The sequence below is a fragment of the Sciurus vulgaris genome, assembly GCF_902686455.1.
Source record: "Sciurus vulgaris genome assembly, chromosome: 3".
NCBI classification, from domain to species: Eukaryota; Metazoa; Chordata; class Mammalia; order Rodentia; family Sciuridae; genus Sciurus; species Sciurus vulgaris.
The window spans coordinates 52,227,950-52,245,538 of NC_136463.1; the positions used below are offsets into that span (position 1 = coordinate 52,227,950).

Sequence of the window (17,589 nt, forward strand, 5' to 3'; positions counted from 1 at the left end):
TGGGACCAACCCTGGAAGATTCACTTCATTCAGGATTTCACACTGCCCACTGGTAGTGGGAGTCCATCTGCTTTTTGACCCTGGCTATGTGTTTTTTCCTTCTGTCAAGAATGTTCTTGTTCTCATCCTTCCCACATCCATCTCCTTCTCGCCCTTCAGGACTTGGCTTGGGCAACCTCCTTGAACCCAATCTATGTCAGTGTCCCCCTCTTTTGTATGCCTGGGCATTCCATTGCTCTGTACCAGCAGTTATCACACTGCCTGTATGCCCCATAAGTCTTTGAAGTCAGTATCCACAGTTGTCACTGTTTATTCCTAGTGCCTAGTGCAAAATCCTAGCACATGGTGGGGCCTCCAATTAATGTTTGTGTCCTACTTGAAAGAAATAAAAATGTGACCCAAACGTCAAGAATGTAAGTAATAATAAATGCTGGCAAGGATGTGGGGAGAATCCTTTCCCCAATTGCACATTGTTGGTGGGACTACAAACTAGGACAACTACTTTGGAAAGCATTGTGGAGATTCCTCAAAAACCTAGGATTGGAACCACAATATGCCCCAGCTATTACACTCTTTGGTATTTATCCAAAAGAACTGAAATCAGCATATCAAACTATAGTGTCACATGCATCCCAATATTTATAGAAGCACAATTCACAATAAACAAATTATGGAAACAGCCAAGGTGTTGGTCAACAGATGAATGGAAAAAGAAAATGTAGCATATATACACAATGGAGTTCTACTTGGTCATTGTAAAGAATGGAATCATGTCATTTGCTGGTAAATGGATTGGGCTGGAGAATATCAAGCTAAATGAAATAAGCCAGGCTTAGAAAGTCAAGGGCCAAATGTTTTCTCTCATTTGCAGAAGAAACAAGAAATTTAAAAAGGCAGATCTATAAAAAAAAGAGAAGGGAGAACAGTAGTATAGAGGAAGGGGACAGAGAGAGAGGGAGGAAAAGAGGGAAAGGAAATGGACAGCAGCATGGGACTGACCAAATTATGCTAAGTGCATGTAAGACTATATCACAGTGAATCCCACTTTTATGTGTCAAGTATAAAGCCCCAGTTTTAGAAAATAAATAAATAGAAGGAAGGCCAGTTGAGTAGAGAAAGGAAAATGGGAAGGAGAGATAGGAGGGAAAGAGGAAGTACTGGATATGAAATGGAGCAAATTATGCTGTGTGCATACATGAATATGTCACCATGAACCCCACTATTATGTATAAATATAATGTACTAATAATTTTTTTAATGACATCTTCTTCCATGCTGCTCCCTTGCACTTGGACTTGAAAGAAGGTGGGTGGGATTTGGGCAAACAGGAGATCTTTAGGGAGAAAGGCAGAAGACTGACAAGAAAGTAGAGAAGAACTGTGCCTGAGGGGACTCCAGAATAGGATCCTGCAAAGAAAGCACATGGAGAGAAGTCTGAAGCTCAGATTTGTTCCTTCATCCAGCTTTTACTGAGCTGCCAGGGTGATTTGCTGAGCAGTTACTACCCTGGATCCTCATGATAGGGCAGTAACTCCTACTTAGAGCTTGCTGACTTCATGTCAGACTTTCTCCTAAGAAATTTATATTTCTTAACACTCTAAATCCTCACAACCATTACATGCATCAAATACCATCACCGTGGGATGGATGAGGTAGCAGAGGAGCAGAAAGGTGAACTGACTGGCACCAGGTTCACAGCCTGAAACGAAGCATGGAAGTGAAGTTCCAGGCTATGCCATTGGACTGTCTGACCTCAGGTCCTGCTACTGCTGGATCTGCATTCTAATGAGGACTAGATAACAAATAAGCAAACGTGAGAATTTCAAGGAATGACCAATGTAATGTAGGAACTGCATCAGGCATGAGGCAGACGTGTACTTCAGTGGTAGAGCACTTGCCTAGCATGTGGAAGGGCCTGGGTTCAACCCCCAGCACTACAAAAAAAAAAAAAAAAAATGGGGAGAAAGTGGAAGATCTGGATAGGGTGGCCATGGAAGACTCCTTTCTGAAGGAAAGAGCCAAACCAAAACCTGAATGATGAGAAGGGGCCAAATGCAGGGGAACTGGGGAAGATGATCCAGGCACAGGGAACAGCAAGTCCAAAGGCTAGGACCCACTTCCCTTGGGAATTCATGTTTCACCTTATTAATGGAAGAAAGTCCATGGATGCCATGGTAGGTGCCACTTTGCGGGATTGCGGACCTTCCCTAGCCAGGTTTGGGTGAGATAACCTGTGGGAAGCCTCTTTTAGTGGCCCCTAAAGCTGGGTACCCTGAAGGAGGGTGGTTTGAGTCCTGGATACCTTGTCACCAACCGGGCAGACTCACATTTTGTTTGAAGCTGTGGTCCTCGGAGCATTCAGAGTCATCCTGCCAAATATCTGTGGCGTTCACTAGGGTCTGCCAAGTTCCCCGAGCCAAGCAGTGTCTGTAGGCTCTTCCTGAGCTCTCTGAAAGTAAACAAAGCTCTAGAGGAAAGGTCAGAATATACAGCCCATTCCCTGAGCACGTTGGAAGGCCCTCACCCTGGCCACAAAGCTGTGGAAAATCCCAGGGAAAGGGATTTTTCATTTCCCCCTTTGGGGGCTCATTAGCATCCTTGCTGTTTATTTGGGATAGAAAAAAAAAAAACATGAAAGCCTCTAGGTTTCGTAACAAACCATGATCCACTAATGTCTGCTGTGTTTACCCAAAGTCTCTGGAGTTAGAACAGTCCCTGGTGACTCAGAAATGTGATAACCCCTGTAAGGTACAGCCCAGCTGGGAGATGGTGACCCAGGCTCCTGCACTTGCTCAGTGGTGCGTCTCTTCCTGATACCCAAGAAGAGCAAGCAATGAGCATGAGACAGACACACCCCGGGCTGAAGCCTGATGTGTCACCTAATGAGTAGCTGTCCTGGGCCCAGCCCTCCCTCTCTGAGCCTGAAGGTTTCTTCATGAAGAACTGGAACAATCATGGTGCCAACCCTCTGTATTTTGAAGGAGGATTAAATGAGTGTGTGTGTGTGCAGATAATGGGAAAATTGCTCTGTCCATACTGAGTTCTGTTGTGACTTAGTCACATCTACCCCAGAAGCACTCCTTGAAGTTACTCCTAACTGGAGGACCAGGGACTAGACTTGCAAATGAGAAGTGGAAATTTGCTGGAATTTCCTAGACGAGACCCTACACATCACAGACCAGCAGTAGCTATTTTCTACATTTAATCATCGGATACCCCACATAGTACATCCACCTGCTTAGGCAACAGTTTTGCAAGGGTGTCGAAGTGACATCTCAAACAATATGCCCCAAACCAAGTTCTTTCTTCTTCTCAAAACCTGCTCCCCCTACATATTTCCCCACCTTGCTGGGATGGCAAACCCAGTCTGCCAGTCCTCTCTCTAGCTCTAAGCCTTAGAGTCATCCTTGCCTTCTCTCTGTTTCCCATAGCCTTCGCCTGATCCATTAGCTACTTTGAATGGATCTACTTTTATTAGATCCATCTCTACTTTCAGTAGATCCATCTCTACTTTCAAATATATCCAGAATCTAGCCACTGCTTTTCACTGCCTCTTCCCTCCTAATGGGAGCCCTTGGAGAGATGGCTCCTCTGAGAGTCCTGCCCCTCATACCCACGGATGGCCCAACAATCAATGACCTGGATAAGATGTCCCTTGCCTCACGCCAATACCTACTCAGTATCTTCCAAGGACTTGAGAACACATCCGAATCCTTTTATGGCCTCCACAAAGCCTTGTAAGACCTGGCCCTCAAATCTCTCTGCCCTGACTTCTAATTGCTTCTCTTCCCCTTTAGCTCCAGCCACATTTGCCTCCTTCTCTTTTTGAAACAGACCCCCCCCACCCCCCGCCCCAGCACCATGCTCTCCACCAAGGGCTTTGGCACCTGAACAACTTCCGCTATTGGCTAAAATCTTTACCTCGTTTAAGTCTTCACTGAAACATCACCTTGTCATGGGAGCTTTCCCTGATGACCTACCTTCCAATCACCACTCACTCCTCCCGCCCCATTCTCCCACTCATTCCCCCTGCTCTAGCCAGTGTAAAATATATCACATCTGTACTTATCAATGATGCTCCTTGATTTTTGTCCATCTCTCTTGCGAAAACATGAGTCTCACAGGAAAGGGATTTTATTTTGCTTTGATCACTACCATATTTCAGGTATTTATAAATAATGACTGGCACACAACAGGTGCTGAATAAATATTTATTGAATGAGGGAATGACAATAGTTCCCATTGACATTTGTGTCCTCCATGCCAATCATAATGCTCTATGCTGAGGACACGAGGATGAATCCAGCAAACTCAAAGTCTAGGCAGGAGATTGCAAATATAAAAAGTGCCATAAACAGTCATAAATTCTGGCAGAGACTGCACAGGGAGAGAAGCCTCAGAAATGCAGAGGGCCATTGTGTTGTAGAGAGAAGCTGGCAGAATTTTCGAGAAGGATGAAAGATTCAACATGAGAATCAAAGTTGAATTTATTTACATGAATGGAACCTTTGAGGAGGCATCCTGGAAAGAAGAGTGAGCAAAAGCACTGGGTGCCAACAGCTAGGAACTGTTCGACTGGCATGGCAGGAAAATAGCTAGGGGAGAAGGGGAGAATGCTGGATAGATCAGCAGGTCCAGGCTGCAGGTCATATGTGCCATTTATAGGTATTGTGAGGGGGACCAACATAACTTCCTGATTGGCATCTTTAAAAACTTCGTGCAGGGTGGCTGGAAGGGGTCAGATCTGAGGCTGGGGATGAGAAGACCAGGAAGCTGCACAAATGGTGCTGCTGAGCCCCACCAAGACACCAGCTGTGGGGCAGGGGAAGGAAGGGAGTCAGGACCAGCTACCATGGAGACCATTCCGGAGTTGCACGATTATTTTCCTCTTCTCCGTTTTCCAGTTCTCTCCCTCCCTCAATTTCTACCCCACCTGATAATGAGACTCGACCAATCTTCCTCCAACATTTCTCTCTAATCTTTCTCCTTCTCTCCAACCTCTCGCCTCTGCCTGAATCCATCATCTCTTTTTCTAGACCACTACAATAGCTTCCAGGTGCCGCTCCCTGACTCCCCTCCACTCCTCAGTCTGACGGCTATATGCTTTCAATGCTGTCCTTCCTAACTACAAATCTTTTATATCCTTCTTATGCCTTATCCATTTCTGGGGCTCCACATAATCTTCCCCTACAGAGGAAAGTTTAAAACCCCTACTAGAATACATGATTTCTTTAACAATCAGTCCCCAGCCTCATTGATCAGTTGCTGATGCCAATGAAACCTATATTCATCATCTCACTCTCTTCCTTCTCGAATCATAAAGCTCATTCCTTTACTCGTAAAGAATTCTTCATCCCTTTACATTTGCAGAGGCCCTTCTCCAAATCCTTCCATTGTCTTCACAATCCCATTTTAGTTTAGGAACCCATTTGGTTTCTAAAGATTAATTGAGAAAAATACTTCAGGAACCTACTTGGATTCTAAAGATGTGATTCAGTAGGGGAGTCACTTTTCATGTTTTACAAATCACATTCCCTTTATCACACTCTGGAAGACCAGAACCTACTTTTGAAAAAGAGCCTTTAACTCAATTTTCTTTAAAACTTGAAGTTTGGATCCCTGTTTTATCCTAAAGTGGATTGTACCTATAGTTTTAGCTCCTGGGAAGGAACAGATGATGGAACTGGAGGTGGTGGTCATTCCACACAAGACTGAGGAGTGTGTGGACTTTTGGGAACTAAAAGACAGTGAAGGAATCCAAGGGCCTCAACCTTTGACTCAGCACCTGCTAGGTGGCCAATGCTGGGTATTCCTTCTCATCTATTTCTCAACATAATCTTTAAAGTTAGCTATTCCTCTCTTCACTTTACAGACAAGGAAATCACAGTTCTGAGGGCTCCAGGAACTTGTCCAGAGTCTCAGAGTATAAAATAGAAGGACTGAGTCTAAATTCAGGGCCCCTAACTGCATCTCCAAGTTCTTCCCCACTTGCCCAAGCTATCTCTCATGGGTACTGTTTTCCTAAACCAGCCAGACCCCTCTGTCCATCCAGTTCTCTAGCACCTTCACTCTCAGCCTCCCTGAAAAACTCACATCCTCATGCCTCCTGGGTTGCTTCCAACTGGATTTCATCAGAGAACAGCTCTGTAAAATATGTCACTAGCTCTCCCACCCAGCAGTGCGTCTTCCTTCTAAACTCTGTGTGCGCGTGCGCGTGCTGCCTAGAGGCTTCCAAATATTGAAACAAAAGGACCACTGATGTGATGATCTATTGAGCTGAAATTAAATACCAGATGTTATATCTTAACTTCGCAGAGACTCATTCTCACTTTCTTTAACTTAGAGCTTCATAACAGCTTATATTACCAGTTTTAGCTGTCCTTATATTTGTCCATGGTCTTTTGTCATAGGTAACAGAATTCTAACCAGTAATTGCTTCCAGAATAAAACAACCAAGACATTGGGCATCTGAGGCAGGATGGGCTCCTAAGTAATATTCACTTCCTTTAAACAGTATTGGGATCAACTAAGTGGTTAAGTTCTCTAGTCAAGTTTCAATTCCATGGTACCTCCTTCTAAAACTGATGCAAGGGAAGGTTTAAGTCCTTTCCTCCTACCTAACAAGGCAAAAGCTGCGAGGGTATGAGCTTCCCAGTCTTTCTCCCCTGCCTCTGCCTCCTCTCCATGACACTAACCATTCTTTTTTTTTTCTCTCTCTCTCTTTTTTTTTTTATTATAAACAAATGGGATACATGTTGTTTGTCTGTTTGTACATGGGTTAAAGGCATACCATTTGTATAATCATAAATTCTTAACCCTGTGTGCAGCCATGTTCTGTGGGAGCCAGGTCTGGACTCTGTAATTTATAAAGTCAAGAGAGCTACTGTATAAATGAAATTCCCAAGAACAGAAGAATTTCAGGAGATAAGAGAAGAAGAAGAATGATACATTACCAAGAACTTAAAAGGACACCTTTGGGATGGGGGGATTGACTTAGGAAAAGTAGTTGGTTGGAGCCTTCTCTCTAGCTAGCATCTGACTAGTCTATCCAGGAGAGATTGGCCTTTAAAGAAATTGTCAGAAACTAGTAAGACTTATTACCTTCATTCCACCAAGGTAGGTATGAAGGGCAGGGAACAGAGACATTTCCAGGAGAAGAATGAGGCCAGCACACATACTGATCAAAGGTTCCATTGCAAAATATGCCTATGGAGAGAAGAGGGGCCAGGAGCAACATCAGTATTTGAGCACAGGGCCTCTTATAGAAGCAGAAGGGCCCTGGATCACAGAGCCCACTTGTTGCCACAGGAAGCTGGTGTAATATTTTAAGGGACTGCATGGGCCTCCCTCTTTCTAGACATGTAAAAGACGAAGAATTATTTGGGGAACAAAGGAATGCTGAATGCAGCTCCAAACATTGTGCCTTAATCAACCCAGCTTAACCCCCAGTCAGTTAATGCAATGTCCACGTCATGCCAATTTTGCTTTATTTTTACATGAACCAAACACTTACGGAAACTCAAGGTCAGAAGGAAACTTGGAGGCCCAGACAATGCCTTATGTCCCATAATTAATTTGACTAAATAATTGTTAAACCTTCACCAATTAGATCCCAGAACACACCTATGATGAAATGTGCAAAATAGCAAGCCAATTTAAGGACATCTGTGGAATCTAGGTTCCTGGTCACATATACATAATATGACACAAATTCAATCTACAACATTTCAGTTGACAAATTACTCATGTCTGAATATTAGGCAGTAAATGTAGCAGATGGCTTTTATCAAAGAGGGCTGCATCCATACATACCCCATCTCATGTTATTTTACAGTGAGAAGTGGGTATATTCACTCCCCTTGAACCTGGGAAGGACTTTGTAACTATCTCATCCAACTGAACGTGGCGCAGTGATTTTGTGTGACTTCTGAAGCCAGGTATGCAAAGTGATGTGGCTTCTGGTCATGCTACCCCTTAGGAACTCAGCTATCATGCTGTAAGGAAGCTTAGTCCATGTGGACAGGCCATGCAGATGGGCTACCAGTTGCCACTGACTTTCAGCTGAGAGCCAGCATCAGCTAACAGTCATGGACAGGGACTTTGGGTGATCCTGGCTCCCAGATTTGAGTCCTTCAGCTGAACCCCAGACATGGTAGAGCAGAAACCAGTACTCCTGTGTCCTGTCTGCATTCCTGATCCACAGGAACTGTGAGAGAAAGCTTATTTCATTGTCTTAAGTCACTAAGCTTTGGGGAAACTTGTTACACAGCCACAGATAACTAATACATGTGCTTACCAGAAGGTTCCTTGAGTAAGTCTCTCAGACACTTCTCCTTGTACTGAGCCCACTTTCGAGTTGTCTCCTCAAGGAGAGATCCCGTAGCCTGAACAGACAAAAACAAGGCAACCCCCAGTGAGCTGCAAGCTCAGACGTGGCCCAGTTATCTCACACCACAATTGTCAAACCTCTCCGCTGAAATGACCTGCAGCAATAGTCAGAACTTCTTTGGCATCTTCATTCTATCTTAAAATACATATGAATTTTACATTCACTCCATAATCTAATCATATTGATTTTGAAAAAAGAAAAAAAAAGACATTTCAATGTTATACATTTTTCCTAAACTTTCACATCCTCCCACATGAATGGTTGTATACTCCTAAAACTATGTAGAACCCAAAGAGAGTAGCATTGCACCAAGAGGGGCTCAGTAACACATTTGAGAAAGGCCTGCACCATCCACGTGCCTTTGGGTCCAGGGTCAAAGCCACTGAATCAGCAGATGCTATGCTACTGTATCGAGGCCTCGGGGTTTTTGTTTTTCTTTTTCTTTTTTCTTTCTGACATAGAACCATAGGACCTTGGAAATACTGGACTTTTCAGAGGACTGCATTGTGTGGCAGCTTCTCATTGTGTACCTGTACCATTTCTCTTGGTTTTAGAAAGGGCCCTTCTCTCCCACCCTTCATCTCACTTCATCTTTTCAGAGCCCCATTGTGCACCAGGCCTTGTATGAAGGAAGAATTGAAGGGGTACACAGATATGCATGTCTCTTGCCCTAAAAAGCACTTACAGTTTGCTAAGGATAAAGCCTTTAGGCAATGAACTGGCACATGAAGGCCAGTGCCATTCTACAGCATGTCCGCATGGCTCCTTCCCCCCACAGGTCTGTCCTGGGCTTTGCACCTTTGTCTCCTCTTTTGAGGGACAATGAACTAAACGCCTTCTTGGGCCAGGTAGAGAATCCAAAAGACTGAGTGAATGGGTGCCACAGTAGGAGGTGGAGGACACTGGGGAGATGCTCTGCCTAAAGGTATTCAAATCTAATTAAACCCGTACAGGTACAGCCAGTCCTTGCACCCCAAATAAACCATCCATGAGCCCATGGGTGGCTAGTTTCTGCATCCTGAGTCATCCGTCCACTCCACCCTCTCCCTCCACTGTCCCGCGTGGCCTCCCAACACCACGGCATGTGTGATGGGATCCGTGGGTCGTTCCTTTGCATCGTTTCCAGAGAATCACACAGAAGAGCTCATGTAGTCGTTATAGTTTATGGGCCATGGTTTGTTCAGTTCATGGTTCCCTTACTGTCTCGGTAATTTTCCCAAGGCCCTCCTAGACCATAAGACATACCAAATAAGTCCAATATGCTAAGTAGTTAGGTCTGAACAGTTCATAAATATTTATTTCTTAACATCTCAGTGCCTGCTGGGCATTGTGCAACTTTTCAAACTTTAGAATCAGATTGGACACCATCACTTTCCTTTCCTTTTTCACACTGATTTTTGTTCTGTTCGGTACTTGCTTTTTATCACAGCACCTGAGGAAAACCCAGTTTTTCAAAGACACCATGTCATCGAAAGGATGAAAGTGTGATCTAATGTCGAAACCATGAATACCTTGCTCTAGTAGTTTCATGAAGTCTGACAAGTGACAGATATGATTGTGCTTCCCTCAAAAAAACCAAAACATCTTACAGTACCCTATGAGTTCACAGTGCTCTGAGGCACCTTTAGCACACAGTTTGAAAACCATGGGATTAGTCAATAGGTGGTGACAATGATGATACAATAATTGGCATTTATCCATCAGTTTCAGTTTGCAATGAACTTTGAATCTTTACTAATAATCTTTTTCTCTATTTCTCTAAGTTATGGCCCAAAGGGTGACAAGTAAGTTTATTAACATACTACTTAAAGAAATAAACATCCTAAAGGGACAATAACTGACTCATATTTTTTTAATGAATTCAGCAGATGAGTTAATAACAAAATAATAATTCCTTGAATTTACCAAGATATCAAAGTGAGACACTTTGCTGCACAAAGCACTATTTATGTCCTCAGAAACCTCACTGAGACCTGCTTAAGGAACAGGCAAGAAAATCAGTCCCTGAACTAACATTTCCCTGTCCTCCTGCTCTTTGCCATGACTAATGGCCATGGCCAAAAGCAGAAAAAGAAACTAAAGCTAAAAACTACTGAATTTGGCCACGCAGGGAAGCAGGACAGACTCAGACTGTCTTCCCAGGTACTTGTCCTAAAGACATCCAAAACAAAGAAGGCGCTTCCAAGTTCCCAAAGTAACTCAATTCCCAAGTAATGAGGAAAGGAGACATAGGGGTAGATTTTTTTCCTCATTGGAAAGTCCAGCTGGACTTCATTGCCTCTTTCCCTTTGTACAGGTGACCAGAATCCATGACTAACTTAGCTAAAAAGGGACTAAGAAAGGGGGGACAGGTCCCTTCCTATTAACTGTTTTAAATAAATCTATTTTTCTTTGTTAGAGAAGGAATATGCTTCACCATAAAGTAGAATCACAGATAACCAAAGGGAAGAAGGTGAAATCATAATCTCATCATTCAGAAATCATCGAGTTTCGCACCCTCCTCTTACCACATGTGTATTTTACTTTCTTGTTCTTCTCTGTTTTATTCTTTTAAATTTTTTTAGTTGTAGATGGACACAATATCTTTATTTTATTTATTTATTTTTATGTGGTGCTGATGATAAAACCCAGTACGTCACACGTGCCAGGCAAGTGCTCCACCACCAAGTTACAACCCAGTCCCTTCTCTGTTTTATTCTAATCAAAAAGAAAATCATATTATTTTGTGGCCTTTTATTTTTCACTTAGAAGACACATGGTGAATAGATCTTCATTCCAAGAAATACATCATAACCAAAATACCCTTTAATAGTTACACATTATCCCATGAATGAATGTGATATAATTTAGTTTTTAAATCCTCCAGTACTGAACATCTAAGTTATTTTCAGATGTTTGCTAATATAAAGGATGATAAGATAAACATCCTCATAGTTAAACATTTTGAGAGTACATCTTTATTTTCTTAGAAGTTCTTTGAATTGAAATTTCTGGGTCATAGAGTACACATATTTTTAAAGGTTTTTGATAACATACTATAAAACCATTTCTTCTCATGCAAAAGTGATTTTTTTTTTCAATTTAAAACTCTGCTTATCAGCAATGTATAAAATCCACTTCTCCAAGAGTCTTCCATAGTTACGTTTTTTCAATGCCAAAACAACTCCTAAATAACATAAATGAGTGAGTGGGTGTGTGCAGAGGGAGCACTATTTCCTTGCTTGTATTTAGAAACTAAACTATCCCTGAGAATTTCTCATTAACTGAATTTTATGAAGACTTCCTGCCAACAAACAGGCCAGGGTCATTTATATTCCAGGCAGGGAAAGCATCTATGAGCAAACTCCATCATGAACTAACGTCTACACAAAGCCTTGTAAAATAAACATCTGGAGAAATAGTACGAGGCTGGAGGTGGAGAACCAAGAGGAGGCTCGTCAGAATCATAGACAAGCACCAGAAGACAGACGGCACCAGGAGCTTTGCACACACAGGCTGGGCACTGGAGGCGGGAGACCCCATCAGGGGGCACATTTGGTTATGGAAATACCAGAGGTAAAGGGCTAAGGTGTGCCTTTGTCAGCATTTTAAGTCAGCCTGAGACACTGCAGATTCTGCAGTTGTTATATATAAATAGTCATATGTCAGCATCTCCCAAGAGTGCTAGAGAAGACAGAACACAGGGCTTCAACCCCCCGCCTCCTCCTCCCAGGGTAGACCAAGGGCTCCCCGCTCATGAGCTACGTGCTGGAAAGCAATGTTGTAACTCCTCTGAGGCTCATTCTCCCCATCTGTAAAATGGGTTCAGTACTAATACCTTTCTCAGAGGCTTTCTGTAGGCATTAAGCAAGACCATGTGTGGGGATCATCTCATGACAAAAAGTCAAATGTAGCAGCGCTTGGTGTGTGGTAGGCAATCTGAATGAGTGGTGGATAGAAGGTGACCCAAAAGAAGGAATTAGCTGTTCACATTCAGTTTTCATATGAAATATTCTGAAAATAGAAACAAAGTCGAGAACTCAGCATCAACTCTCTCAACAAGGGTCCCCACTAACAATGGAAGCCCTGGAGCCAGATGTAGACCAAAGCCACCTGGTCCTCAGGGATGTTCTGGTCATTCTGTGGGAGCCTGCTAGTCATGGCAAATATCCCACGAACCAGAGGCTGGGCTCATATTTACAAGCCATGGGAGCTCAAAGGGAGCCTGTGGGAGAATTTGGACACAGGAAATTTATTGGGAGCTTTCTGTCTCTCTAGCCCTGGGCCAGCACCACAGAAAACCCAGCAAAATAACCTGAGATTACAGCGGCTTGGGAGGCTGAGGCAGGAGGATCCCAAGTTCAAAGTCAGCCTCAGCAAAACGAGGCACTAAGCAACTCAGACACCATCTCTAAACAAAATACAAAATAGGGCTGAGGATGTGGCTCAGTGGTCCAGTGCCCCCAAGTTCAATTCCTGGTACACCCCCCCACCAGGGAAAAAAAAGAACCTGAGATTCAGCCCCACAGTCCACCCTCTGTGGGGTGAGGGGAAATTTCATATTCTGAGGCTGAAACAGGGGCTGCACTGTGCAAGGAACAGAGGATGAGGACAGCCATTCCCTAGGCTACTTTCTTACTGTGAAACTGGCAGTTTCTTCCCATCATAGTCTTGTATAAAAAAGGGGACCCTGGAAAGGGAAGGGGCAAAGCCTGATCTCCTGGGACAAGAATAAGTCAAGCTATCAGAAAACCTGACTATAGAGGGCAGTTAAATACATTATACTAGATCCTGAAAGCCTGCGGCTGATTATCCTGCCATGGATCTACATTTATTGACAGGAAGTGTTGCTTAATCTCCTGGGACTCTGTTTCTACATCTTTAAAATGGGATTAACAAGAGGACTTCCCTTTCAGTATTGCTGAGAACATGAAGTGAGATAAGGGGTGGAAGGGTTGCCTGGCATCAAACATAATGCCAGTTAGGTATCTGCATATTCATATTATTAGTGTGGTTTGTTATTAAAAATAGATTACAAAATAATACTTATAGTATGAGCTCATGTTTATTGTTTTAAATTGTATGTAAATGGATGGTAGAAAAATGTCCCTGCAGGATAAGTTTCCAAATGTAAACAAGGATGATCTCTGGCTGGTGGAATTTCAGTGATTTGTAGTTTATACTCAAAATATTTTAGGTCTTTTTTTTTAATTCCTTATTTTTATATTTTAACATTCTATATTTTATAAATAGAAAGAAAACAAGAATGGAATGGAAGGAGGGAAGGGAAAGAAAAAGAAAAAGAAAGAATAGAAAACTATCCATTCGATATAAACACTGAGCATGCTAACAAAATCAATGAAGATATAGGCAGCAATTTTAAACGCTAGTCGCAGGGTTTATGCAACATGGGAAAATACTTATAATATGATATAAATGGAAAACCAGGATACAAAATATTTTATGCTTCATCATTTCAGCTATGTAAAAAAAAAAAAAAAAAAAAAAAAAAAAAAAAAACACACACATAGAAAAAGGAATTAAGGAAAATATTCCAAACTATGAACAGTGATTACCTCTGAATGGTAGGGTTATGGTTGATCATTATTTTCTTAATACTGTTTTCTATTTTCAGAATTGCCTACAAGGGTCCTTAATCACTTCAATGATACCAAATATGCACAACTGATAATATTAATAAAGAATAATTTCTCTTACTTGCTTGATGAAAACCAGCAGCACCAGGGTGAGGAAGGGCCGCCCAGGGACCCAGAGCAAGTGCTTCCCATGGGAAAGGAGAGAGCCAGTGTCCCCAGCAGCAGGGATGCTCATGGGCACGGACCCCTGGCTGCTTCTCCCAGGCCCTGCCAGGCTCAGCTGGGTCCTCATCCTCCCGGCACACTTTCACAAGTGCGGACACATCTCTCCAACAGTCCAAGATGTACCACAGGCAGCCTCCTCCTGCATTCCTCCTTATCCAGAGAGGAAGTGTTTGCACAAATCCTCTGCACGCCGTGCGGAGAGTGTCTGAATGGGTCGGAGTGATCTACCGAATCTCCAAGTTTCTCATCCCCCTCCAGCCCCCCCAAAGGCAGAGAGATTTTTCCCAGACCTTCCCCAAGTTGGCTGTGCTCCCTGGAACTTCCTCAGCAGGCCCAGAAGAAACAGCAAGGCGCTCCCTGGACTCCACCCCGAGGCTTCTGCTCCATGCACAGGGCCAGGAGGAGACAGGCTGGGGTTCAAGTGGCCAAGGAGCAGCTGGTGGGACAGGATGACCTCTAGACACTTGGGAGACCAGTGTCTTTGTAAGGGGAGTGGGTCTTGCTTGATCAATACAGAGGTAGGGCCATCTCTGGCCCTGATTAGGCCAGGAGAACAAACAAGACCGTTGCCCAGCCCAAAATACAGCATCTCCTGACCCTGGGCCTGAAACAAAAACTCAATCAATGACCGAGGTTGTTTACACAATTGCAAAGCATTGCATGGAACAATCCAACCTTCACTCCTCTTGAATGCCCACTTGTTCTGAACACAACATTTTGTTCTGAACACAATGTCGCTCAGCCCACCTGGCAGATCCTTTTATGGAATGCATGCTCATCACTTACTAACCAACATGTCTGCACCTTCTCACCCCAATTCACACTTGCAAAGTCTTTTCATCCACTATCCTACTTCATTCATCCTCACAAGAACCACCTACAGGTACATAGTTCAGAGAGGTTAGGAAATAAAAGGCAGAATCAAGATAGTCAGGTCTTCTGTTCAGAGTCACCTGACCACAGGCCCTTGGGAAGGTATCATTCCCCATCTCTGCCCTCTCAGGGTGATCCCCTATTCCCTAATAGGCCCATCACTGTCTCTAAAAGGGTGTACTTGCACCTGGCATGGTCGCACACACCTACTATCCCAACAGCTCAGGAGGCTGAGGCAGGAGGAACACAAGTTCAAAGCCAACCTCAGCAACTTAGCAAGCCCAAAGCAACCTAGTGAAACCTTGTCTCTAAAGGTCTGGGGATGTGGCTCAGTGGTTATGTGTCCCTGGGTTCAATCCCTGGTACCAAAAAAAGAGGGGGGTGGTTACTTGACCCTTCTCATCCTACCTCTCCCTGACCAGCTCTCAGCATCTCCTTCCAACTTTTCCCAGCCTCCCAAACTGGAGGCCCAAGTGAAAGGTGTGCAGATGGGGTGACACATCAGTCAGCAAGAGAGAGGAAGAACATGTTTCCATTTAGTTCTTCCCTTCCTTCCTTCCTTCCATCCCTCCTTCCTTCTTTCCTCCCTTCCTTCCTTCCTTTCTTCCTCCCTTCCTTCCTTCCTTCCTTGTTCTGCATGCCTTCCTCCCTTTCATCCTCGTCCCTCCCTCCCTCCCTTCCTTCCTTTTCTCCATTTAAGTCAAACCGTCTTGCCTAATTTATCTAATGGAATGAATTCTGAAAGTCGGGGGGAAAATAGGTGAATGCTACTTAACAGAAACCTTTGAAAGTCTACACGGAAAGATTTTAAACCTTAGTGGTACAATGTTCAGTCCTAACAAAGAGCCCCAGCATGGACTCTTATGATGACATGAGCTCTGGAATCAGTGAGGTTCTCTCTTGTGTACAGCAGAGAGCAGGATGAAGTGAGGGGGGAGGAGGAAAGTCCCCAAGTGATGGACTCAGATACGTTGGCTATAGTTGTAAAGCTATTCTGTAACTGCACAGTAAGGACAATCCTCCAAGTCACCTGCTGGTAAAGAAAGTGCCTGCTTTGTGGGAATCACCTATCTCCTCTCTTTGAACTTTTTCTCAAAAATATCTTTTTCAGAAGGGACAGGTATTGGGTCCACACTCGACTTCCTCTCCCGTTAGACGGATGCCATCTAGTGACCGAATGTTGTAAAGCTTCTTGCCATGAGAGGGCAGCAACAGCATGCGATCGCTCACTTGGTTTGCAAGGCTTCAGAGAGCACTGAACGCGATTCCTGAGGCTTTGCAGCAGGAAAGAACCCACAAAGTGGGAGTAACTAACGTGACACCGCCCTTTTGCTCAGGCAAGTAGATCCCTGGTTATACCTGGAGGTCTTCAGGATCTAACGTGTAATCAAGAACCTGCATGTTGTGGATGCCACACAGAATATTCTGCCCTCCTTCATTTTTGCCTGATCTTGGCTTATGACAGTTCTCGTACAGCTTTTTACTTTTCCTGGAGTTTCTAATTGCCTTTCCTTTGCCCATCCTCACAGAATTTTTTTTTTTTAAATTCCTGAGGCTTAGGTAAAAGGCAACAGATGCTGAGATGCTCTGTACCTCTTCCCAACTCCATCCCAGAGGAGGGCACTCAGTGAGGGGATGCCCAGCCTCCCTACACACCTGCACTGGAAGAGCTCCTGAAGGATCTTCAGCATCATGTCTCCTTCCAGTGACACTGTAGGGGGGACATTAGTGATGGGGCTGAGGGCTCTGTCTGTCAGCATTTAAGGCCCCAGGATGGTAAATTCTGCACCCAAGTAGAGTCCATGCCAGCCTCCCCATTCTGCACACCCTTAGGTCCTGAGGCAGCCTGCCCGTACTTCACATCTCACAGTCCCTGCACAAGGCAGTTGTCCTCTGCATTCTCTCTATATATAGGGCTGGGTAAGAAGCAGGCCTATGGAGTCCTCAGGATTTCCTATACTAGAACCTAAGACTGAGGATCCTGCTTAATGCAAAAGGCACGGTGTGGCAGGATCACCAGGACACCCATCCAAATGGACCCTGGACTTCCATCAAAACCAGTGCTCTAAGCTGAACACAATGGCATACACTTGTCATCCCAGCCACCCAGGAGGCTGAGACACGAGGATCACAAGTTCGAGGCCAACCTGGACAACTTGGTCTCAAAATAAAATTTGAAAAAAGAACTGCTGAGGTAATTCAGTGGTGCCTAAAATGCACCCTGGATTCAAACCACAGCATCACAAAACAAACAAACAAAATAGTGCTTTCCACAATAACCAGTGGGAGCAATTCAAGTGTCCATCCACAGAGAAATGGATTTTTTTAATGTGATGTAATAAACACAACGGAATATTATTCTGCCAAAAAAGTTTCTAGCATGGGCTACAACATGATGAACCCTGAAGACATTTTGCATTATACTACCTTGAAATAAGTTGGACACTAAAGGACAAATATGGTATGAGTCACTTCATTGAGGTCCCTAAAGTAGTCAAATTTCTAGAGACAGAAAGGAGAATGGCA

The 17,589-nt window shown here is 43.8% G+C and overlaps 1 protein-coding gene across 1 annotated transcript in view; it reads right to left on the reverse strand.

Moving 5' to 3' along the window:
- GLP2R (glucagon like peptide 2 receptor) overlaps window positions 1–14,287 on the reverse strand; it is an 81,662-nt gene extending 67,375 nt beyond the window's left edge. Inside the window, exons 1-4 of the mRNA XM_079134368.1 lie at window positions 14,087–14,287; window positions 8,297–8,384; window positions 7,102–7,206; window positions 2,328–2,449 (exon numbers count right to left, since the gene is read on the reverse strand). Coding sequence (XP_078990494.1) covers window positions 2,328–2,449; window positions 7,102–7,206; window positions 8,297–8,384; window positions 14,087–14,257 — 486 coding nt within the window. The 5' untranslated portion in view covers window positions 14,258–14,287. The remainder of the gene's footprint in view (window positions 1–2,327; window positions 2,450–7,101; window positions 7,207–8,296; window positions 8,385–14,086) is intronic.
- Window positions 14,288–17,589: the final 3,302 nt, after the last annotated feature.